A 25539-nucleotide genomic window follows, 5' to 3' on the forward strand; every position below is an offset into this window, starting at 1 on the left:
GGTACAGGGACCTGTCACTGTGTGACAGCTGGGTACAGGGACCTGTCACTGTGTGAGAGCTGGGTACAGGGATCTGTCACTGTGAGAGAGCTGGGTACAGGGACCTATCCCTGTGTGTGAGGGCTGGTGACAGGGAGGGACCTGTCACTGTGTGCGAGCTGGATACAGGGACCTGTCACTGTGTGAGAGCTGGGTACAGGGACGTGTCACTGTGAGAGAGCTGGATACGGGGATCGGTCACTGTGTGAGAGTTGGATTTCGTGATCTGTCCCTGTGTGAGAGAGCTGGGTACGGGGATCAGTCACTGTGTGAGAGTTAGGTACGGGGGCTTGTCACTGTGTGAGAGCTGGGTCCAGGGACCCGTCACTCTGTGAGAGCTAGATACAGGGACCTGTCCCTGTGTGAGAGCTGGGTACAGGGGCCTGTCACTGTGTGAGAGCTGGGTACAGGGATCTGTCACTGTGAGAGAGCTGGGTACAGGGACCTATCCCTGTGTGTGAAGGCTGGTGACAGGGAGGGACCTGTCACTGTGTGCGAGCTGGGTACAGGGACCTGTCACTGTGTGAGAGCTGGGTACAGGGACGTGTCAGTGTGAGAGAGCTGGATACGGGGATCGGTCACTGTGTGAGAGTTGGATTTGGTGATCTGTCCCTGTGTGAGAGAGCTGGGTACGGGGATCAGTCACTGTGTGAGAGTTAGGTACGGGGGCTTGTCACTGTGTGAGAGCTGGGTCCAGGGACCCGTCACTCTGTGAGAGCTAGATACAGGGACGTGTCCCTGTGTGAGAGCTGGGTACAGGGGCCTGTCACTGTGTGAGAGCTGGATACAGGGATCAGTCACTGTGTGAGAGTTAGGTACGGGGACCTGTCCCTGTGTGTGAGAGCTGGGTACAGGGACCTGTCGCTGTGTGAGAGCTAGGTACAGGGACCTGTCGCTGTGTGAGAGCTGGGTACAGGGACCTGTCGCTGTGTGAGAGCTGGGTACAGGGACCTGTCACTGTGAGAGAGCTGGGTGCGGGGACCTGTCATTGTGAGAGGGCTGGATTCGGGGACCTGTCATTGTGAGAGGGCTGGATTCGCGGATCAATCACTGTGAGAGTAGGATACGGGGACCTGTCCCTGTGTGAGAGTTGGGTCCAGGGACCTGTCACTGTGTGAGAGCTGGGTACAGGGACCTGTCACTGTGTGAGATCTGGGTACAGGGACCTTTCACTGTGTGAGAGCTGGATACGGGGATCAGTCACTGTGTGAGAGTTGGATTTGGGGATCTGTCCCTGTGTGAGAGAGCTGGGTACGAGGATCAGTCACTGTGTGAGAGTTCAGTACGGGGGCCTGTCACTGTGTGAGAGCTGGGTACAGGGACCAGTCACTGTGTGAGATCAGGGTACAGCGACCTGTCACTGTGTGAGAGCTGGGGACAGTGACCTGTCACTGTGTGACAGCTGGGTACGGGGACCTGTACCTGTGTGTGAGAGCTGGGTACGGGGACCTGTACCTATGTGTGAGAGCTGGGTACAGGGACCTGTCACTGTGTGAGAGCAAGGTACAGGGACCCGTCACTGTGTGAGAGCTGGGGACAGTGACCTGTCACTGTGTGACAGCAGGGTACGGGGACCTGTACCTGTGTGTGAGAGCTGGGTACGGGGACCTGTACCTATGTGTGAGAGCTGGGTACAGGGACCTGTCACTGTGTGACAGCTGGGTACAGGGACTTGTCACTGTGTGAGAGCAGGGTACAGCGACCTGTCACTGTGTGAGAGCTGGGTACAGTGAACTGTCACTGTGTGACAGCTGGGTACAGGGACCCGTCACTGTGTGACAGCTGGGTAGAGGGACCGTCACTGTGTGAGAGCTGGGTACATGGACCTGTCACTGTGTGAGAGCAGGGTACAGCGACCTGTCACTGTGTGACAGCTGGGTACAGGGACCTGTCACTGTGTGAGAGCTGGGTCCATGGACCTGTCACTGTGTGAGAGCTGGGTACAGGGACCTGTCACTGTGTGAGAGCTGGGTACAGGGATCTGTCACTGTGAGAGAGCTGGGTACAGGGACCTATCCCTGTGTGTGAGGGCTGGTGACAGGGAGGGACCTGTCATTGTGTGCGAGCTGGATACAGGGACCTGTCACTGTGTGAGAGCTGGGTACAGGGACGTGTCACTGTGAGAGAGCTGGATACGGGGATCGGTCACTGTGTGAGAGTTGGATTTCGTGATCTGTCCCTGTGTGAGAGAGCTGGGTACGGGGATCAGTCACTGTGTGAGAGTTAGGTACGGGGGCTTGTCACTGTGTGAGAGCTGGGTCCAGGGACCCGTCACTCTGTGAGAGCTAGATACAGGGACCTGTCCCTGTGTGAGAGCTGGGTGCAGGGGCCTGTCACTGTGTGAGAGCTGGGTACAGGGATCTGTCACTGTGAGAGAGCTGGGTACAGGGACCTATCCCTGTGTGTGAAGGCTGGTGACAGGGAGGGACCTGTCACTGTGTGCGAGCTGGAAACAGGGACCTGTCACTGTGTGAGAGCTGGGTACAGGGACGTGTCAGTGTGAGAGAGCTGGATACGGGGATCGGTCACTGTGTGAGAGTTGGATTTGGTGATCTGTCCCTGTGTGAGAGAGCTGGGTACGGGGATCAGTCACTGTGTGAGAGTTAGGTACGGGGGCTTGTCACTGTGTGAGAGCTGGGTCCAGGGACCCGTCACTCTGTGAGAGCTAGATACAGGGACCTGTCCCTGTGTGAGAGCTGGGTACAGGGGCCTGTCACTGTGTGAGAGCTGGATACAGGGATCAGTCACTGTGTGAGAACTGGGTACAGGGACCTGTCGCTGTGTGAGAGCTGGGTACAGGGACCTGTCGCTGTGAGAGAGCTGGGTACAGGGTCCTGTCACTGAGAGAGCTGGGTGCGGGGATCTGTCATTGTGAGAGGGCTGGATTCGCGGATCAGTCACTGTGTGAGAGTTGGATACGGGGACCTGTCCCTGTGTGAGAGCTGGGTCCAGGGACCTGTCACTGTGTGACAGCTGGGTAGAGGGACAGTCACTGTGTGAGAGCTGGGTACATGGACCTGTCACTGTGAGAGCTGGGTACAGGGACCTGTCACTTTGTGAGAGCTGGGCACAGGGACCTGTCACTGTGTGAGATCTGGGTACAGGGACCTTTCACTGTGTGAGAGCTGGGTACAGGGACCTGTCACTGTGTGAGATCAGGGTACAGCGACCTGTCACTGTGTGAGAGCTGGGTACAGGGACCCGTCACTGTGTGAGAGCTGGGTGCAGGGACCCGTCACTGTGTGACAGCTGGGTACAGGGACCTGTCACTGTGTGACAGCTGGGTAGAGGGACCTGTCACTGTGTGAGAGCAGGGTACAGCGACCTGTCACTGTGTGAGAGCAGGGTACAGCGACCTGTCACTGTGTGAGAGCTGGGTACAGTGACCTGTCACTGTGTGACAGCTGGGTACGGGGACCTGTACCTGTGTGTGAGAGCTGGCTACGGGGACCTGTCACTGTGTGAGATCTGGGTACAGGGACCTTTCACTGTGTGAGATCAGGGTACAGCGACCTGTCACTGTGTGAGAGCTGGGTACAGTGACCTGTCACTGTGTGAGAGCTGGGTACAGAGACCTGTCACTGTGTGACAGCTGGGTACGGGGACCTGTACCTGTGTGTGAGAGCTGGGTACGAGGATCAGTCACTGTGTGAGAGTTCGGTACGGGGGCCTGTCACTGTGTGAGAGCTGGGTACAGGGACCTGTCACTGTGTGAGATCAGGGTACAGCGACCTGTCACTGTGTGAGAGCTGGGTACAGTGACCTGTCACTGTGTGAGAGCTGGGTACAGAGACCTGTCACTGTGTGACAGCTGGGTACGGGGACCTGTACCTGTGTGTGAGAGCTGGGTACAGGGACCTGTACCTATGTGTGAGAGCTGGGTACAGGGACCCGTCACTGTGTGAGAGCTGGGTACAGGGACCTTTCACTGTGTGAGAGCTGGGTACAGGGACCCGTCACTGTGTGAGAGCTGGGTACAGGGACCCGTCACTGTGTGACAGCTGGGTACAGGGACCCGTCACTGTGTGACAGCTGGGTAGAGGGACCGTCACTGTGTGAGAGCTGGGTACAGTGACCTGTCACTGTGTGATAGCTGGGTGCAGGGACCCGTCACTGTGTGACAGCTGGGTCCATGGACCTGTCACTGTGTGAGAGCTGGGTCCATGGTCCTGTCACTGTGTGAGAGCTGGATACAGGGACCTGTCACTGTGTGAGAGCTGGGTACAGGGACCTGTCACTGTGTGAGAGCTGGGTACGGGGACCTTGCACTGTGTGAAAGCTGGGTGCAGGGACCTGTCACTGTGTGAGAGCTGGGTACAGGGACCTGTCACTGTGTGAGAGCTGGGTACTGGGACCTGTCACTGTGTGAGAGCTGGATACGGGGATCTGTCCCTGTGTGAGAGTTGGATTTGGGGATCTGTCCCTGTGTGAGAGAGCTGGGTATGGGGATCAGTCACTGTGTGAGTGTTAGGTAAGGGGGCCTGTCACTGTGTGAGAGCTGGGTACAGGGACCCGTCACTGTGTGAGAGCTGGGTACAGGGACCTGTCACTGTGTGAGAGCTGGGTACGGGGACCTTGCACTGTGTGAAAGCTGGGTGCAGGGACCTGTCACTGTGTGAGAGCTGGGTACAGGGACCTGTCACTGTGTGAGAGCTGGGTACTGGGACCTGTCACTGTGTGAGAGCTGGGTACGGGGACCTTGCACTGTGTGAAAGCTGGGTACAGGGACCTGTCACTGTGTGAGAGCTGGGTACGGGGACCTTGCACTGTGTGAAAGCTGGGTGCAGGGACCTGTCACTGTGTGAGAGCTGGGTACAGGGACCCGTCACTGTGTGAGAGCTGGGTACAGGGACCCGTCACTGTGTGAGAGCTGGGTACAGGAACCCGTCACTGTGTGAGAGCTGGGTCCATGGACCCCTCACTGTGGGAGAGCAGGGTACAGGGATCTGTCACTGTGTGAGAGCAGGGTACAGGGACGTGTCACTGTGAGAGCTGGGTACGGGGACCTGTCACTGTGTGAGAGCTGGGTACAGGGACCTATCCCTGTGTGTGAGAGCTGGGGACAGGGACCTATCACTGTGTGTGAGGGCTGGGTACAGGGAGGGACCTGTCACTGTGTGAGAGCTGGATACAAGGACCTGTCCCTGTGTGAGATCTGGATATGGGGACCTGTCTCTGTGTGAGAGAGCTGGGTATGGGGATCAGTCACTGTGTGAGTGTTGGATATGGGGACCTGTACCTGTGTGTGAGAGCTGGGTACAGGGACCTGTCGCTGTGTGAGAGCTGGGTACTGGGACCTGTCACTGTGTGAGAGCTGGGTACAGGGACCTGTCACTGTGTGAGAGCTGGGTATGGGGACCTGTCACTATGTGAGAGCTGGGTGCAGGGACCTGTCACTGTGTGAGAGCTGGGTACAGGGACCTGTCACTGTGTGAGAGCTGGGTACAGGGACCTGTCACTATGTGAGAGCTGGGTACAGGGACCTATCCCTGTGTGAGAGCTGGGTACAGGGACCTGTCACTGTTTGAGGGAGCTTGATACTGGGATCAGTCTCTGTGTGAATGTTGGGTACGGGGCCTGTCCCTGTGTGTGAGAGCAGGATACGGGGACCTGTCCCTGTGTGTGAGAGCTGGGTACAGGGACCTGTCACTGTGTGAGAGCCAGGTACAGGGAGGGACCTGTCCCTGTGTGTGAGAGTCTGGGTACAGGGACCTGTCACTGTGTGAGAGCCTGGTGCAGGGATCAGTCACTGTGTGAGAGTTGGATATGGGGACCTGTCCCTGTGTGTGAGAGCTGGGTACAGGGACCTGTCACTGTGTGAGAGCCGGGTACAGGGAGGTACCTGTCCCTGTGTGTGAGAGTCTGGGTACAGGGACCTGTCACTGTGTGAGAGCCTGGTACAGGGATCAGTCACTGTGTGAGAGTTGGATATGGGGACCTGTCCCTGTGTGAGAGAGCTGGGTATGGGGATCAGTCACTGTGTGAGCGTTAGGTACGGGGACCTGTACCTGTGTGTGAGAGCTGGGTATGGGGACCTGTACCTATGTGTGAGAGCTGGGTACGGGGACCTGTACCTATGTGTGAGAGCTGGGTACAGGGACCTGTCCCTGTGTGAGAGCTGAGTACAGGGACCTGTCCCTGTGTGAGAGCTGGATACAGGGACCTGTCACTGTGTGAGAGCTGGGTACAGGGTCCTGTCGCTGTGTGAGAGCTGGGTACAGGGACCTGTCACTGTGTGAGAGCTGGGTCCAGGGACCTGTCACTGTTTGAGGGAGCTGGATACGGGGGCCAGTCCCTGTGTGTGAGAGCTGGGTACATGGACCCATCACAGTGTGAGAGCAGGGTACAGGAACCTGTCACTGTGTGAGAGCTGGGTGCAGGGACCTATCACTGTGTGAGAGCTGGGTACAGGGACCTGTCCCTGTGTGTGCGAGCTGGGTGCAGGGAGGGACCTGTCCCTGTGTGTGAGAGCTGAGTACAGGGACCTGTCCCTGTGTGTGAGAGCTGGGTACAGGGACCTGTCCCTGTGTGTGAGAGCTGGGTACAGGGACCTGTCCCTGTGTGTGAGAGCTGGGTACAGGGTTCTGTCACTGTGTGAGTGCTGGGTACAGGGTTCTGTCACTGTGAGAGCTTGGTACAGGGACCTGTCACTTTGTCAGAGCTGGGTACAGGGACTTGACCCTATGTGTGAGAGCTGGGTGCAGGATTCTGTCACTGTGTGAGAGCTGGATACAGGGACCTTTCCATGTGTGTGAGAGCTGGCTGCAGGGCGGGACCTGTCCCAATGTGTGAGAGAGCTGGGTACAGGGACCAGTCCCTGTGTGAGAGTTGGGTACGTGACTTGTCCCTGTGTGAGAAGGCTGAGTACAGGGACCTGCCCCTGTGTATGTGAGTTGGGTACAGGGATCTGGAGTCAGAGAGTCATTATGGCACTGAAGGAGGTCATTTGTCCCGTCAGGTCCATGCTGCCTGTAGAGCAATCTAATCAGTCCCATTCCTCCACTTTATTCGTGGAGCCCTGCAAGGATATTTCCCTCAAGTGTCCATCCAATTTCCTTTTGAACTCTTTCATTGTCTCTGTTGCCACCATCCTTGTGGGCAGAAAGTTCCAGGTCATTACCACTTGCTGTGAAAAGGGTCTTCCTCACATTCCCCCTGTATTGCTTGCCCAAATTGTTAAATCTGTGTCCCCTAGTCTTTGTACCGTCAGCTAATGGGAACAGCTTTTCTTTGTCTACCTTATCTAAACCTGCCATAATCTTGTTCGCCTCTATCAAATGTCTCCTCGATCTCTTATTCCAAGGAGAACAACCCCAGCTTCTCCAACCTAACTTTGTAGCTAAAATCCCTCATCCTGGAACCACTCAGGCAAATCCACCATATAAGAGCTCATGGTGTTTGGAGATTAGCATGAATAGAGCATTGGTTCAAGTTGGCAAACAGTAACTAGTGGAGTGCCACAGGGATCAGTGTTGAGGCCTCAACTATTTAGGATCTATATTAATGACTTCAATGAAGGGACCGCGTGTATTGTAGCCAAATTTGCAGACGATACAAAGATAGGTAGGAAAGCAAGTGTGAGCAGGACACAAAAAGTGTCTCAAAGAGATATAGATCGGTTAAGTGAGTGGGCAAAAGTTTGGCAGATGGAATATAATGTGGGAAAATGTGAGGTAGTCCACTTTGGCAGGAAGAATAGGAAAGCAGAATATTATTTACATGGAGAGAGTAGAGCATGGCTACCCGACCGGGCCTGGCGAAGTGTCGGGTTCGGGTCAGACACAGTAGCCAGGACGTCAAGGTGGGAAACGTGCATTTGGACTCCGCACTAGTCTGCAGTGAGCGATTCCATCCAAGGTAGAGCACAACCTGTTCAATAAAGTTGATTATATTCCAGTGGTTGGGTCAGGTCGAGCGAGGGAAAAAGTCAAAGGACTCGGGCTGGGTCGGGCTCGGGTCGGGTTTCATTTGCCGACCCGAGCAGGCCTTTAGGAGAGAGACTGCAGAATGCTGTGGTTCAGAGGAATCTGGGTGTCCTTGTATAAGAATCAGAAAAGGGTTGAATGCAGGTACAGCAAGTAATTAGCAAGGCAAATGGAATGTTACCATTTATTGCAAGGGGGATGGAGTATGAAAGTAGGGAAGTCTCGCTGTAGCTGTGCAGGGCATTGGTGAGACTAGAGTACTGTGTGCATTTTTGGCCTCCTTTACTTAAGGAGGGGTATACTTGCATTGGAAGCCGCTCAGAGAAGGTTCATGCGGCTGATTCCTGGGATGAAGGGGTTGTCTTACGAGGAAAGGTTGGGCCTATACTCATTGGAGTTTAGAAGAATGAGAGGTGATCTTATTGAAACATGTAAGATTCTGAGGGGGCTCGACAGGGTAGATGTTGAGAGGATGTTTTCCCTCGTGGAGGAATCTAGAACCAGGTGGCACAGATTAAAAATAAGGGGTCTCCCTTTTAAGACAGAGATTAGCAGGAATTTTTTTCTCCAAGGGTCATTGATCTTTGGAATTCTCTTCCCCGGGGAGCAGTGGAGACTGGGTCATTGAATATATTCAAGGCTGAGTTGGACAGAATTTTGTCCTACAAGGGAGTCAAGGGTTATGGGGGCAAGCAGGAAAATGGAGTTAAGGCCACAATCAGATCGGCCCTGATCTTATTGAATGGCAGAGCTGGTTGAATGGGCTGAATGGCCTACTCCTGCTCCTGTTACTTATGTTCTTATCATGATCTGCCTTTACAAATCTCTGCTGGCTTTCCTTAATTAACTCCAACTTCTACAAGTGCCCATTAATTTTTGTCTCTTTCTAAAATCTTACCCACTGCTAATGTTAAACTGACTGGCCTGTAGTTATTAGGAGTGTCCTTTCACCCTTTCTTGAAAAAGGGTGTCACATATGCCACTCTCCAATCCTCTAGCACACCCCCATGTTGAGGTAAGATTGGAATATTATGGCAAGCCCTTCTGCTATCTCCACACCCACTTCCTTTAGCAATCTGGGATTTGGACCAGGCGACTTATCCACTCTAAGCATAGCCAGCCTTTCCAGTGCGTCCTTCTCAGCAATTGTCACCCCATTCATTGCCTCTCAGGGTAACATGTCATTTAAGACCTCAGGGGATGGTTGTCCTTGCCCTTTTGCGAGTCGCCCCAGGCCCCGGTAAAGGTCTCATGCTCAGGGTTATGAGGCATGGCCAACAGTGGACGCAGAAAATATTTGGTAGTCTTTTTTATTCATTTGTGGGATTGGGCATTGCTGGCTAGGCAAGCATTTATTGCCCATCCCTAATTGCCCTTGAACTGAGTGGCTTGCTGGGCCATTTCAGAGGGCATTTTAAGAGTCAACCACATTGCTGTGGGTCTGGAGCCACATGTAGGCCAGACCACGTAAGGACAGCAGATTTCCTTTCCTAAAGGACATTGGTGAACCAGAAGGGTTTTACCACAATTGACTGGTTTCATGGTCACCATTAGACTCGCTTTTAATTCCAGATTTATTAATTGAATTCAGATTTCACCATCTGTTGTGATGGGAATCGAACCCATGTCCCCAGAGCATTAGCCTGGGCTCTGGGTTACTAGTCTAGTGATGACGCAAAAGCTAGAACCTCAAGGGACAATGGCTGCTTACAAGCGGAGGATCCTCTGGAAAGAGGATTTGTGTTTCCTTTAAAGCACACGTGAGGAAGGCAACGGGAAACTACCTCGTTTACTTGTTCCCTAGCCATATTGCCCATTTCTCATGGAAGTTAAAAAATGGGAGGCTCTTATGAGCAACTGAAGAGGAAAGTGCAGGACCGTGAGGTGTGGAGAAATGAGCAGTGCACATGCCCTTGGGTAGATCACCACTACATTACCTCTACCTTATCCACTTCTACCAATATTTTTTCCGCATCCTCTTCCTTAGACATTATAGACCAGTCAGCCTGAACTCAGTAGTAGGGAAAATTCTAGAGTCCATTATCAAAGATTTTGTGGCAGAGCACTTAGAGAACAGGGGTAGGATCGGGCAGAGTCAGCATGGATTTACGAAAGAGAAATCATGCTTGACAAATCAGCTAGAATTCTTCGAGGATGTAACGAGTAGAGTTGATGAGGGGGAGCCAGTGGATGTGGTTTATTTGGACTTTCAGAAGGGTTTCGACAAAGTCCCACATAAGAGGCAAGTGTGTAAAATTTAAGCGCATGGGATTGGGGATAGTGTATTGCGATGGATAGAAAATTGGTTGGCGGTCAGGAAACAAAGAGTAAGGATAAATAGGTCTTATTCCGAACGGCAGGCAGTGAGTAGTGGGGTACTGCAGGGATCGGTACGAGGACCCCAGCTATTCGCAATATATATTAATGAATTAGATGAGGGAACTAAATGTAATATCTCCAGATTTGCAGATGACACAAAACTGGGTGGGAGGATGTGTTGTGAGGAGGATGCAGAGAAGCTTCAGGGTGATTTGGACAAGTTGAGTGAGTGGGCTAATGCATGGCAGATGCAGTATAATATGGATAAATGTGAGGTTATCCACTTTGGTAGCAAAAACAGGAAGGCAGATTACTGAACGGCTATAAACTGAGAGAGGGGAATATGCAGTGAGACCTGGGTGTTCTCGTACACCAGTCGCTGAAAGTAAGCATGCAGATGCAACAGGCTGTAAAAAGGCAAATGGTATGTTGGCCTTCATAGCGAGAGGATTCGAGTACAGGAGCAGGGATGTCTTGTTGCAATTATACAGGGCCTTGGTGAGGCCACACCTGGAATATTGTGTGCAGTTTTGGTCTCCTTATCTGAGGAAGGATGTTCTTGCTATAAAGGGAGTGCAGCGAAGGTTTACCAGACTGATTCCTGGGATGGCAGGACTAACGTATGAAGAGAGATTGAGTCGGTTAGGATTATATTCGCTGGAGTTCAGAAGAGTGAGGGGGCTTCTCATAGAAACCTATAAAATTCTAACAGGACTTGACAGGGTAGATGCAGGAAGAATGTTCCCGATGGTGGGGGAGTCAAGAACCAGGGGTCATAGTCTAAGGATACGGGGTAAACCTTTCGGGACTGAGATGAGGAGAAATATCTTCACCCAGAGAGTGATGAGCCTGTGGAATTCGCTCCCACAGAAAGCAGTTGAGGCCAAAACATTGTATGTTTTCAAGAAGGAGTTAGATACAGTTCTTGGGGCGAAAGGGATCCAAGGGTATGGGGCAAAAACGGGAACAGGCTACTGAGTTGGATGATCAGCCATGATCATAATGAACGGCGGAGCAGGCTCAAAGGGCCAAATGGCCTACTCCTCCTATTTTCTATGTTTCTATGATTAGTAAACACCGCTACAAATTACTTAAGTATTCTCGCCTTGTCGTGCACCTCTAAGCATATATCATCCTCTTTGTCCCGAATAGGCATCACCTCACTGCTCACAACCTGCTTACTATTTGCATGCTGGTAGAATATTTTTGAGTTCCCTTTTATGTTAACTGCTATTCTTTCCATTCTCATATTCTCTCTTTGCCAGTCTTATTTTCCTCTTCACTTCCCCTCTCAACTTACTGTATTTGCCCTGTTTCTTGCTTGCAGAATTCACCTGACATGCATCATATACCCTCTTTCTTTTTTGTTCCATCATATTCTGTCTCTCCCTTGTTGTCCATGGAACCCTGGCTTTGTTTCCTTACCTTTCACCTTTGTTGGAATATACCTACCCTGTGCCTGAAACATCATCTCAAATGTCACCCATAGTTCAGAAACAGCTTTTCCTGTTAATCTCTGGTTCCATTTTACCTTGGCTAAAATCCCATTGAAATTAGCCCTCTACCAATTTAGAAGTTCAACTTTAGATTGTTCATGCTCTTCTCCATTACTGATCTAAACCTTATGATGCAATGATTACTTTTGCCCAAGTGTTCCCCCACAGACATTTTGTCCATTTGGCCCACTTCATTCCGCAGCACCGTGGCGGCACAGTGGTTAGCACCGCAGCCTCACAGCTCCAGCGACCCGGGTTCAGTTCTGGGTACTGCCTGTGCGGGGTTTGCAAGTTCTCCCTGTGACCGTGTGGGTTTTCGCCGGATGCTCTGGTTTCCTCCCACAGCCAAAGACTTGCCGGTTGATAGGTAAATTGGCCATTATAAATTGCCCCTAGTATAGGTAGGTGGTAGGGGAATATAGGGAAGGTGGGGATGTGGTAGGAATATGGGATTAGTGTTGGATTAGTATAAATGGGTGGTTGATGGTCAGCACAGACTCAGTGGGCCGAAGGGCCTGTTTCAGTGCTGTATCTCTAAATAAGTAAATAAATAAATCCAGTAATGCCTCCTATTAAAGCAAAACACTGTGGATGCTAGAAAACCTGCCATTAACACACACTGTGGGCTAATGTTTTGTCTTTTTAACACAACTATTAGCACTCCCTTTGCCTTTGTTCCATGACGTCTTTGTCATTTAATCTCTCCTGCTCTCTGCCCTATCATACACCTACCCATTTGTTCTTCCTTCCTCCCCTTTTCACTTGTTCAAAGCCTATTACATTTCTAACCTTTGCCAGTTCTGATGAAAGGTCACTGACCTGAGACATTAATTCTGTTTCTCTCCACGGATGCTGCCAGACCTGTTGAGTATTACCAGCACTTTGTTTTTATTATTATTAATGCCTCCTTCCAAGATGGACTGAGAACATGCTGGTCAAGGAAGTTCTCTTGAACATATTTCAGAGATTCCTCCCCCTCATTCTTTACTCTAGCGTTGTCCTAGTCAATATTTGGGTCATGAAAGTCCCGCATATCAACACTCTATAGTTCTTGCACATAAGAATATGAGAAATAGGAACAAGAGTAGGCCATTCCTCCCCTTGAGCCTGTTCTACTATTCAGTAAGATTATGGTTAATCTGATTGTGGCCTCAGTTTCACTTTCCTGCCTTCCCCCATAACCCTTGACTCCTTTATAGATCAAAAACCTGTCTAACTCAGCCTTGAATATACAAAGAACAGTGCAGCACAGGAACAGGCCATTCGGCCCTCCAAGCCTGCGCCGATCTTGATGTCTGCCTAAACTTAAAACCTTCTGCACTTCCGTGGTCCGTATCCCTCAATTCCCATCCTATTCATGTATTTGTCAAGATGCCTCTTAAACGTCTCTATGGTACCTGCTTCCACCACCTCCCCCGGCAACAAGTTCCAGGCACTCACCACCCTCTGTGTAAAGAACTTGCCTCGCACATCCCCTCTAAACTTTGCCCCTCTCACCTTAAACCTATGTCCCCTAGTAACTGACTCTTCCACCCTGGGAAAAATCTTCTGACTATCCACTCTGTCCATGCCGCTTATAACTTTGTAAACCTCTATCATGTCGACCCCTCCACCTCCGTCATTCCAGTGAAAACAATCCGAGTTTTTCCAACCTCTCCTCATAGCTAATGCCCTCCAGACCAGGCAACATCCTGGTAAACCTCTTCTGTACCCTTTCCAAAGCCTCCACGTCCTTCTGGTCGTGTGGTGACCAGAATTGCACGCAATATTGTAAGTGTGGCCTAATTAAAGTTCTATACAGCTGCAGCATGACTTGCCTATTTTTATATTCTATGCCCCGACCGATGAAGGCAAGCATGCCGTATGCCTTCTTGACTACCTTATCCACCTGCGTTGCCACTTTCAGTGACCTGTGGACCTGTACGCCCAGATCTCTCTGCCTGTCAGTACTCCTAAGGGTTCTGCCATTTACTGTATACTTCCCACCTGCATTAGACCTTCCAAAATGCATTACCTCACATTTGTCCGAATTAAACTCCATCTGCCATTTCTCCGCCCAAGTCTCCAACCGATCTATATCCTGCTGTATTCTCTGACAATCCTCATCACTGTCCGCAACTCCACCAACCTTTGTGTCGTCCGCAAACTTACTAATCAGACCAGCTACATTTTCCTCCAAATCATTTATATATACTACAAACAGCAAAGGTCCCAGCACTGATCCCTGCGGAACACCACTAGTCACATCCCTCCATTCAGAAAAGCACCCTTCCACTGCTACCCTCTGTCTTCTATGACAGAGCCAGTTCTGTATCCATCTTGCCAGCTCCCCTCTGATCCCATGTGACTTCACCTTTTGTATCAGTCTGCCATGAGGGACCTTGTCAAAGGCTTTACTAAAGTCCATATAGACAACATCCACTGCCCTTCCTTCATCAATCATCTTTGTCACTTCCTCAAAAAACTCAATCAAATTAGTGAGACACGACCTCCCCTTCACAAAACCATGCTGCCTCTCGCTAATAAGTCCATTTGTTTCCAAATGGGAGTAAATCCTGTCCCGAAGAATCCTCTCTAATAATTTCCCTACCACTGACGTAAGGCTCAGCGGCCTATAATTTCCTGGATTATCCTTGCTACCCTTCTTAAACAAAGGAACAACATTGGCTATTCTCCAGTCCTCTGGGACCTCACCTGTAGCCAATGAGGATGCAAAGATTTCTGTCAAGGCCCCAGCAATTTCTTCCCTTGACTCCCTCAGTATTTTGGGGTAGATCCCATCAGGCCCTGGGGACTTATCTACCTTAATGCTTTGCAAGACACCCAACACCACCTCCTTTTTGATAATGAGATGACTGAGACTATCTAGACTCCCTTCCCTAGGCTCATCATCCACCAAGTCCTTCTCCTTGGTGAATACTGATGCAAAATACTCATTTAGTACCTTGCCCATTTCCTCTGGCTCCACACATAGATTCCCTTCTCTGCCCTTGAGTGGACCAACTCTTTCCCTGGTTACCCTCTTGCTCTTTATATATGTATAAAAAGCCTTGGGATTTTCCTTAATCCTGTTTGCCAATGACTTCTCATAACAGCTTTTAGCACTCCTGACTCCTTGCTTAAGTTCCTTCCTACTGTCTTTATATTCCTCAAGGGATTCGTCTGTTCCTAGCCTTCCAGCCCTTACGAATGCTTCCTTTTTCTTTTTGACTAGGCTCACAATATCCCGCGTTATCCAAGGTTCCCGAAACTTGCCAAACTTTTCCTACTTCCTCACAGGAACATGCTGGTCCTGGATTCTAATCAACTGACGTTTGAAAGACTCCCACATGTCAGATGTTGATTTACCCTCAAACAGCCGCCCCCAATCTAAATTCTTCAGTTCCTGTCTAATATTGTTATAATTAGCCTTCCCCCAATTTAGCACCTTCACCCAAGGACTACTCTTATCCTTATCCACAAGTACCTTAAAACTTATGGAATTATGGTCACTGTTCCCGAAATGCTCCCCTACTGAAACTTCGACCACCTCATTCCCCAATACCAGGACCAGTACAGCCCCATCCCTAGTTGGACTATCTACGTATTGTTTCAAGAAGCCCTTCTGGATGCTCCTTACAAATTCTTCCCTATCCAAGCCCCTGACACTAAGTGAGTCCCAGTCAATATAGGGGAAGTTAAAATCACTCACCACTACAACCCTGTTACTTTTACATCTTTCCAAAACCTGTCTACATATCTGCTCCTCATTATATTCAATGATACAGCCTCCACTGCTCTTTGGGGTAGCGAATTCCAAAGATTAACAACCCTCTGAGAGAAGCATTTCCTCATCTCCGTTTTAAGTGGAAGACCCCATATTCTGAAACTATGCCTCCTCGTTCTGGACACCGCCATGAAGGGAAACCTGCTCTCAGCATTTGGCCTGTCAAGCCTCCTTAATCTTATATTTCAATAAGATCACCTCTCATTTGTCTAAACTCCAATGAGTGCAGGCCCAACCTGTTCGACCGTGATTAATAAGACAACCCATTCATCCCAGGAGTCAACCTGGTGAACCTTCTCTGAACTGCTTCCAATCAAAGCATATCCCTTCTTACGTAAGGAGACCAAAACTGTACACCGTACACTAGGTATGGTGTTAGCCAGAGGTGCCCAAAGGTTTTGTGTGAGGGGTCACATTACAATTTTTGTCCTACATAGGGAGCCGGTGAGCAAATTACCGAAAGATAAAGGCATTAGAAATAGGGCATACTGGGTAAAAAAAAATTACTAACCTTTTATTCCCAATATTTCTTGCCTTCACCCACCATGCAGCAGGAGCGGAAACAGACTGCCGCTTGGTGTAGTCCCACACTCTGAATCGCACATCAACTCCCTCTGCCAGCACTGACCTAGCTCTGCATGTTCACCGCCCCCACACCCCTAGTCCCACTCTGTCTGTGTGCTCACCCTCACCAACTGTGTCTGCGTGCTCACCTTACCCCGCCCCTCACTGTCTCTGCGTGCCCCCCTTCTGAGTGACGGCAGCAGTCTTCCCAGAAAGTTCTGCCTATCCCACGCTCCTATTCAACGAAAGTCCGCATGCAAGCAAACTGTTCGCTCTTTTGATTGGTAAGCTCCCCGTAAATCTCATGAGTGTCATTTGGCCCCATCCTCCCTTAATGCTGCTCGCTGCAGGAAATGAAGACTAGTGACTGTTCAGTTACAAGCTGCACTGCACCAGTTGATAAGGTGCCGTATCAAAGGTTATTGCAGAAAATAAACGCTCATGGTCTAGGGGGTAACATATTGGCATGGATGGAAGATTGGTTGGCTAACAGGAAACAGAGAGTAGGCATAAATGGGTCGTTTTCTGGTTGGCAAGATGTAACGAGTGGTGTGCCATAGGGATCTGTGCTGGGGCCTCAACTTTTTACAATTTATATAGATGACTTAGATGAAGGGACCAAAGGTGTGGTTGCTAAATTTGCTGATGACACAAAGATAGGTAGGAAAGGAACTTGTGAAGAGGACACAAGGAGGCTACAAAGTGATATAGATCGGTTAAGTGAGTCGTCAAAGACCTGGCAATTGGAGTATAATGTGGGAAAGTGGGAACTTGTCCACTTTGGCAGGAAGAATAAAAAAGAAGCATATTATCTAAATGGTGAGAGATTGCAGAGCTCGGAGATGCAGAGGGATCTGGGTGTCCTCGTGCATGAATCACAAAAGGTTGGTATGCAGGTACAGCACGTAATTAGGAAAGCTAATAGAATGTTATCGTTTAGCGTGAGGGGAATTGAATACAAAAGTAGGGAGGTTATGTTTAGTTTAGTTTAGAGATACAACACTGAAACAGGCCCTTCGGCCCACCGAGTCTGTGCCGACCATCAACCACCCATTTATACTAATCCTACACTAATCCCATATTCCTACCACATCCCCACCTGTCCCTATATTTCCCTACCAGCTACCTATACTAGGGGCAATTTATAATGGCCAATTTACCTACCAACCTGCAAGTCTTTTGGCTGTGGGAGGAAACCGGAGCACCCAGAGAAAACCCACGCAGACACAGGGAGAACTTGCAAACTCCACACAGGCAGTACCCAGAATTGAACCCAGGTCACTGGAGCTGTGAGGCTGCGGTGCTAACCACTGCGCCACTGTGCCGCCCCAATTGTTAGAATCTATTCTGAGTGATAGGATAAACTGTCACTTAGAAAGGCACGGATTAATCAGGGATAGTCAGCATGGATTTGTTGAGGGAAGGTCGTGTCTTACTAACTTAATTGAGTTTTTGAGGAAGTAACCAGAAGAATTGATGATGGTAGTGCAGTGGATGTGGTCTACATGGATTTTACTAAGGCATTTGATATGGTCCCACATGGCAGACTGGTCAGTCAAATGAAGGCCCATGGGATGCAGAGGAATGTGGCAGGCTTCAGCTATACAGGGCATTGTTGAGACCACATCTGGAGTATTGTGTACAGTATTGGTCTCCTTATTTAAGGAAGGATGTAAATGCGTTGGAGGCAGTACAGAGAAGGTTTACTAGACTAATACCTGGAATGGGCGGGCTGTCTTACGAGGAAAGATTGGAATTTTAGGCTTGTATCCACTGGAATTTAGAAGAATGAGAGGCGACTTGATTGAAACATGTAAGATCCTGAGGGGTTTTGACAGGGTGGATATGGAAAGGATGTTTCCCCTTGTGGAAGAATCTCAAACTAGGGGTCACTATTTAAAAATAAGGGGTCGCCCATTTCAGACAGAGATGAGGAGAAATTTTTTCTCTGAGGGTTGTGAGTCTTTTAAACTCTTTTCCTCAAAAGGCAGTGGAAGCAAAGTCTTTGAATATTTTCAAGGCAGAGGTAGATAGATTCTTGATAAGCAAGGGGATGGAAGCTTATTGGGAGTAGGTGGAAATGTGGAGTAATCAGTTCAGTCATGAACTTATTGAACAGCAGAGTAGGATCGAGGGATCGAGTGGCCTACTCCTGCTCCTAATTCGTATGTTCGCAGTTCTCTGCTCACTTACTGCTAACAACTGGGGTACATAAATAGAACAAAATCAATCTCGTCCCTTTCTGTTCATAACTTATGAAGGATTGGCAGGCTGGACGGAAAACTTTGGCGGGCCAGATTCTGGCCCACGGGCCGTATGTTGGACATGGAAAATAGGAGCAGGAGTAGACCATTCAGCCCTTTGGGCCTGCTTCGCCATTCAAAAAAGATCATGGCTGTTCATCTAATTCAGTATCCTGTTCCCGCTTTCTTCCCATAGTCCTTGATCCCTTTGGCATTAAGAAATATATCTATCTCCTTAAATATATTTAATGACTTGCCCTCCACTGCCTTCTGCGATAGAGAATTCCACAGATTCACCACCCTATCCATTGCCTATCCACCGTCAACCCTTTTAATAATGTTCCCCAATCTACCATAGCCAGCTCGCGCCTCATACCTTTGTAGTTTCCTTTATTTCGATTCAGGACCCTAGTTTCAGACTCAACTACTTCCCTCTCCATATTAATGAAGAATTCTATCATGTTATGGTCGCTCCTCCCCAAGGGACCCTGCACAACAAGATTGTTAATTAATCCGTTCTCTTTGCACCATACCCAGTCTAGGATAGCCTGTTCTCCAGTTGGTTCCTCAATGTATTGGTCTAAAAAACTGTCACGTACACACTCCAGGAAATCCTCCTCCACAGTATTATTGCTAACTTGGTTTGACCAATCTATATGTAGATTAAAATCACCCATGATTACAGTTGTACCTTTATTGCATGCATCTCTAATTTCCTGTTTAATGCCATCCCTTACATCCCCACTACTGTTCGGGGGCCTACAGACAACCCCCACCGTTTTCTGCCCCTTCTTGTTTCTTAGCTCCACCCATACAGATTCTACATCATGATTTTACAAGCCAATATCCTTCCTCACTATTGCATTGATTTCCTCCTTTACTAACAACGCTATTCCACCTCCTTTCCCTTTTTGTCTGTCCTTCCTAAATATTGAATACCACTGGATGTTCAGTTCCCATCCTTGGTCACCTTGCAGCCATGTCTCTGTAATTGCTACTATATCATAACCGCTTATATCTATTTGCGCTGTTAATTCATCTACCTTATTGTGAATGCTCCGTGCATTAAGACACAATACCTTTAGACTTATCTTTTTAACATTGTTAGTCATCTTAGCATTATTTTGCACTATGGCCCCATTTGTTTCTCGCCCTTGTTCTCTCTGCCTTCCACTTTTGCTTCTTACCTTTCTGTCTTTCATTTCGGTCCTTGTTTCCCTCTCCTCTGTCTCCCTGCTCAGATTCCCATCCCCCTGCCATTCTAGTTTAAACCCTCCCTGACAGCACTGCCTCACCAATGCCCTGTGCAGTTGTATCAAGACTTCCTTACTGTTATACTCTATGCCTCTTACAATAAAGGCCAACATTCCATTTGCCTTCTTAATTACTTGCTGTACCTACATACTAACATTTTGTGATTCATGTACGAGGACACCCAGATCCTTCTGTACCACAGCATTCTGGAGTCTCTCTCCATTTAAATAATATTTTGCATTTGTGTTCTTCCTGCCAAAGTGGACAATCTCCCATTTTCCCCATATGTCCCATCATGTGGGCCAAATTTTTGCCCACTCACTTAACGTATCTTCCCTTAGCAGAGGGGTCACTAACCAGGGGGCATAGATTTAAGGTAAGGGGCAGGAGGTTTAGAGGAGATTTGAGGAAAACATTTTTCACCCAGAGGGTGGTTGGAATCTGGAACGCACTGCCTGAAGGGGTGGTAGAGGCAGGAACCCTCACAACATTTAAGGAGTATTTAGATGAGCACTTGAAACGCCATAGCATACAAGGCTACGGGCCAAGTGCTGAAAAATGGGAATAGAATAGTTAGGTGCTTGATGGCCAGCATGGACACGATGGGCCGAAGGGCCTGTTTCTGTGCTGTATAACTCTATGACTCGATCTGTATCCCTTTACAGAGTTTCTGTGTCTGCCTCACAACTTGCTTTCCCACCTATCTTTGTACATCTCTGTGATTTCCCTGCAGATGTGCTCCTCTATCTCTCTCACTATTTAAAGGCCTATAGAATATCCCAGTAGTGTGATCATACCCATTCTGCTTCTCAACTCTAACCAAATAGCTTCTGTCTTTGCCTCCTTAAGGATATCCTCCCTTTTCAACACTATACTGTGTTCCCTCACCAGTGCTACCACCCCACTTCCCTTTTTACCTTCCCTATCTTTTCTGAACTCTTTGATTCCTTGACTATTAAGAGTCCAGACCTCGGCATTTTTGTTATTGCCTCTGTATCATATTCCCACATGACTATTTGTGCTTGTAGCTCACCAATCTTAGCACACCTTGTGCATTTATGTACATCTATGCCTGCGTGGAGAGCCTTCCCCAGGGCTCTGTCCCTGTGTACATCGGTTGCCTTATGTATGCAATGCACTGTGTCTAGAGCTCAAAACTTTGCTGTGAATTAACATTTTTTTTGTTTTGTTGATATGTGACAGCATGTGCAGTTAATCCCAATGTTTTAATTGTATCTTGACTTTAAGGAATTCTTGGAGCACCACCCAGAAAGTGCAGTTGAAATCAAGATGACGATAGCACAGTTATATTTGGTCCAAGGTGGGCATCTCTCTCTGTATATATTATGGCATATTATTATTACAAAAGCTCATTTCTTTATTTTTGGATGAATATTTGGTAAGAAATATTTTAGCAGTTTGGCCTGGCATGTTAATGGCATTTTCTGGGGTGGGGCAGCATTTTTGAAGTGGAACTGTGTGTTATAATGTTGAACTACTTAATCTTCTTTGTGTTTCTGTTGCTTCTCTAAAGGTCATGTTACAAAAGCATGTGACATCTTGAGGTCGATTGATGAAAACTTGAATAAACTAGGGATGGTAAGTTATAAAATCCATAATATTGCAAGGAATGTGGGAACTGATCTGATTGTATGAGGTATATTTACTTTTAAGGTGTATAGATGGTGCATTCAGTAATTCATAGGATCAGGGGTAGGCCATTTATCCCTCAAGCCTGTCCCGCCGTTCAATAAAAAGATAAGAAATAGGAACAGGAGTAGACCACATGGCCCCTTGATCCACCATTCACAAGAACACAAGAAATAGGAGCAAGAGTAAACCATATGGCCCGTTGAGCCTGCTTCGCCATACAGTACAACCGTGGCTGATCTTAGGCTTCAACTCCACTTTCCCGCTTGCTCGCCATATCCCTTGATTTCCTGAGACCAAAAATCTGTCCATCCCAGCCTTAGATGTGTTCAATGATGGAGCATCCACAATTCTCTGGAGTAGAGAGTTCCAAAGATTCACGCCCCTTTGAATAAAGTAATTTCTCCTCATCTCAGTCCTAAATGATCAGCCCCTTATCCTGAGACTGTGTCCCCATGCTTTACATTCCTCGACCAGCGGAAACAATCTCTCAGCATCTACCCTATCCAGCCCATTCAGAATCTTGTATGTTTCAATGAGATCGCCTCTAATTATTCTAAACTCCAGAGAATATATGCCCAATTTACTCAGCCTCTCATCAGAGGACAATCCCTTTATCCCAGGGACTAATTGAGTGAACCTTCGCTGTACCACCTCCAATGCAAGTATATACTTTCTTAAATGTTGAGACCAAAACTCCACACACTACTCCAAATGTGGTCTCACCAAAACCCTGTGCAATTGTAGCAAGACTTCTTTATTCTTGTACACCAATCCTTTGCAATAAAGGCCAACATGCCATTTGCCTTCTAATTGCCTGCTGTACCTGCATGATAACTTTTGCGTTCCTTGTATGAGCACACCCAAGTTTCTTTGAACAACAACACTTACAAGTTTCACACCTTTTAAAAAAAAATTCTGTTTCTCTATTCTTCTGACCAAAGTGAATAACTTCACACCTCCCTATGTTATACTCCATCTGCCATCTTGTTGTCTACTCACATCACAAGTCTATATCTTTTTGCAGCCAATCTGTGTCCTTCCCACAGCTTACCTTTCCACCTACCTTTGTATCACCAGCAAACTTAGATATATTACTCTCCGTCTCTCCATCTAAGTCATTAATATAGATTGTAAATAGCTGAGGCACCAGCACTGATCCTTGCGGCACTCCACAATCTACTGCCTGCTAACTTGAAAATGCTTCGTTTATGCCCACTCTTGGCTTCCTGTCTGTTAACCAATCCTCTATCCACCCTATTACCCGCAACTCCATGAACCCTTAACCTTTTGTGTGGCACCTTATCGAATGCCTTTTGGAAATCCATATATACTACATCTACTAGTTCCCCTTTATCTACCCTACTAGTTACATCCTCAAAAAACTCTGAATAAATATGTCAAACAGATTTCCCTTCAACAAAACTATGTTGACTTGTTCTAATCATACTATGCTTTTCTAAGTGCATTGTTAAGACTTCCTTAATAATAGTTTCCAACATTTTCCCAATGACTGATAGGCTAACTGCCTGTAGTCACTGTTTTCTCTCTCCCTCCTTTCTTGAAAAGTGGTGTAACATTTACCAACTTCCAATCTGATGGGACCATTCTTGAATCTAAGGAATTTTGGAAAATCTTAGCTAGCGCTTACACTATCTCTGTAGCTACCTTTTTAGAACCTCAGGATGTAAGCCATCAGGTCCCAGGGATTTGTCGGATTTTAGTCTCTTATGTTTCTCCAGTACTTTTTCTCGGCTGATTTAAAAAAAAATTCATTCATGGGATGTGGGCGTCGCTGGCCAGGCCAGCATTTATTGCCCATCCTTAATTGCCCTTGAGAAGCTGGTGGTGAGCTGCCTTCTTGAATGGCGATATAGTTCCAGGTCAGGATGGTGTGTGACTTGGAGGGAAACTTGCAGGTGGTGGTGTTCCCATGCATTTGCTGCCCTTGTCCTTATAGTTGGAGGAGGTCGCGGGTTTGGAAGGTGCTGTCGAAGGAGCTTTGATGCGTTGCTGCAGTGCATCTTGTAGATGGTATACACAATGCTGCCACTGTGCATCGGTGGTGGAGGGAGTGAATGTTTGTGGATGGAGTGCCAATCAAGAGGGCTGCTTTGTTCTGGATGGTGTCGAGCTTCTTGAGTGTTGTTGGAGCTGCACCCATCCAGGCAAGTGGAGAGTATTCCATCACACTCCTGATTTGTGCCTTGTAGATGGTGGACCGGCTTTGGGGAGTCAGGAGGTGAGTTACTCCCGCAGGATTCTTAGCTTCTGTCCTTCTCTTGTAGCCACGGTATTTATATGGCTACTCCACTTCAGTTTCTGGTCAATGGTAGCCCCTAAGATGTTGATAGTGGGGGATTCAGCGATGGTAATGCCATTGAATGTCAAAGGGAGATGGTTAGTTTCTCTCTTGTTGGAGATGGTCATTGCCTGGCACTTGTGTAGCACAAATGTTACTTGCCACTTATCAGCCCAAGCCTGGATATTGTCCAAGTCTTGCTGAATTTCTACACAGACTGCTTCAGTATTTGAGGAGTTGCGAATGGTGCTGAACATTGTGCAATCATCAGCGAACATCCCCACTTCTGACCTTATGATTGAAGGTAGGTCATTGATGAAGCAGCTGAAGATGGTTGGGCCTAGGACACTATCCTGAGGAACTCCTGCAGTGATGTCCTGGAGCTCAGATGATTGATCTCCAACGACCACAACCATCTTCCTTTGCGCTAGGTATGACTCCAACCAGCGGAGAGTTTTCCCCCTGATTGACTTCAGTTTTGCTTGGGCTCCTTGATGCCATTCTCAGTCAAATGCTGCCTTGATGTCAAGGTCAGTCACTCTCACCTCACCTCTTGAGTTCAGCTCTTTTGTCCATGTTTGAACCAAGGCTATAATGAGGTGAAGAGTGAGTGGCCCTGGCGGAACCCAAACTGAGCGTCACTGAGCAGGTTATTGACGGCACTGTTGATGAAACCTTCCATCACTTTATTGATGATCGAGACTAAACTGATAGGGCGGTAATTGGCCGGGTTGGATTTGTCCTGCTTTTTGTGTACAGGACATAACTGGGCAATTTTCCACATTGCAGGGTAGATGTCAGTGTTGTAGCTGTACTGGAACAGCTTGGCTAGTGGCGCAGCAAGTTCTGGAGCACAGGCCTTCAGTACTATTGCGGAATATTGTCAGGGCCCATAGCCTTTGCAGTATCCAGTGCCTTCAGTCGTTTCTTGATATCACGCTGAGTGAATTGAATTGGCTGAAGTCTGGCATCTGTAATGCTGGGGACTTCAGGAGGAGGCCGAGATGGGTCATCAACTCGGCCCTTCTGGCTGAAGATTGTTGCAAATGCTTCAGCCTTATCTTTTGCACTGATGTGCTGGGCTCCCCCATCATTGAGGATGGGAATATTTGTGGAGCCATCTCCTCCAGTTAGTTGTTTAATTGTCCACCACCATTCACGGCTGGATGTGGCAGGACTGCAGAGCTTAGATCTGATCCGTTGATTACGGGATCGCTTAGCTCTGTCTATCGCATGCTGCTTACGCAGTTTGGCACACAGATAGTCCTGTGTTGTAGTTTCACCAGCTTGACACCTCATTTTGAGGTATACCTGGTGCTGCTCCTGGCATGCCCTCCTGCACTGTTCATTGAACCAGGGTTGATCTCCTGGCTTGATGATAATGATAGAGTGGGGGATATGCCAGGCCATGAGGTTAGAGTTTGTGGTAGAGTACAATTTTGCTGCTGCTGATGGCCCACAGCGCCTCATGGATGCCCAGTTTTGCATTGCTAGATCTGTTCAAAATCTATCCCATTGCACGGTGGTAGTGCCACATAACACGATGGAGGGTATCCTCAATGTGAAGGCGACACAGTGGCGCAGTGGCTAGCGCCGCAGTCTCACAGCTCCAGCGACCCGGGTTCAGTTCTGGGTGCTGTCTGTGCGGAGTTTGCAAGTTCTCCCTGTGACCGTGTGGATTTCCGCCAGGTGCTCCGGTTTCCTCCCACAGCCAAAGACTTGCAGGTTGACAGGTAAATTGGCCATTGTAAATTGCCCCTAGTTGTAGGTAGGTGGTAGGAGAATTGAGGGAAGGTGGGGATGTGGTAGGGGATATGGGATTAATGTAGGATTAGTATAAATGGGTGGTTGATGGTCGGCACAGACTTGGTGGGCCGAAGGGCCTGTTTCAGTGCTGTATATCTCTATCACTATGACAAGGACTGTGCGGTGGTCACTCCTACCAATACTGTCATGGACAGATGCATCTGCGGTAGGCAGA

At 48.5% G+C, this 25539-nt stretch overlaps 1 protein-coding gene across 1 annotated transcript in view; it reads left to right on the top strand.

Annotated features, from left to right (window-relative positions):
• Positions 1 to 25539, top strand: part of srp72 (signal recognition particle 72) — a 138156-nt gene that overhangs the window by 79952 nt on the left and 32665 nt on the right. Inside the window, exons 11-12 of the mRNA XM_068047482.1 lie at positions 20855 to 20927; positions 21141 to 21205. Coding sequence (XP_067903583.1) covers positions 20855 to 20927; positions 21141 to 21205 — 138 coding nt within the window. The remainder of the gene's footprint in view (positions 1 to 20854; positions 20928 to 21140; positions 21206 to 25539) is intronic.

The sequence above is a fragment of the Heterodontus francisci genome, chromosome 1 (genome assembly GCF_036365525.1).
Source record: "Heterodontus francisci isolate sHetFra1 chromosome 1, sHetFra1.hap1, whole genome shotgun sequence".
NCBI classification, from domain to species: domain Eukaryota; kingdom Metazoa; phylum Chordata; class Chondrichthyes; order Heterodontiformes; family Heterodontidae; genus Heterodontus; species Heterodontus francisci.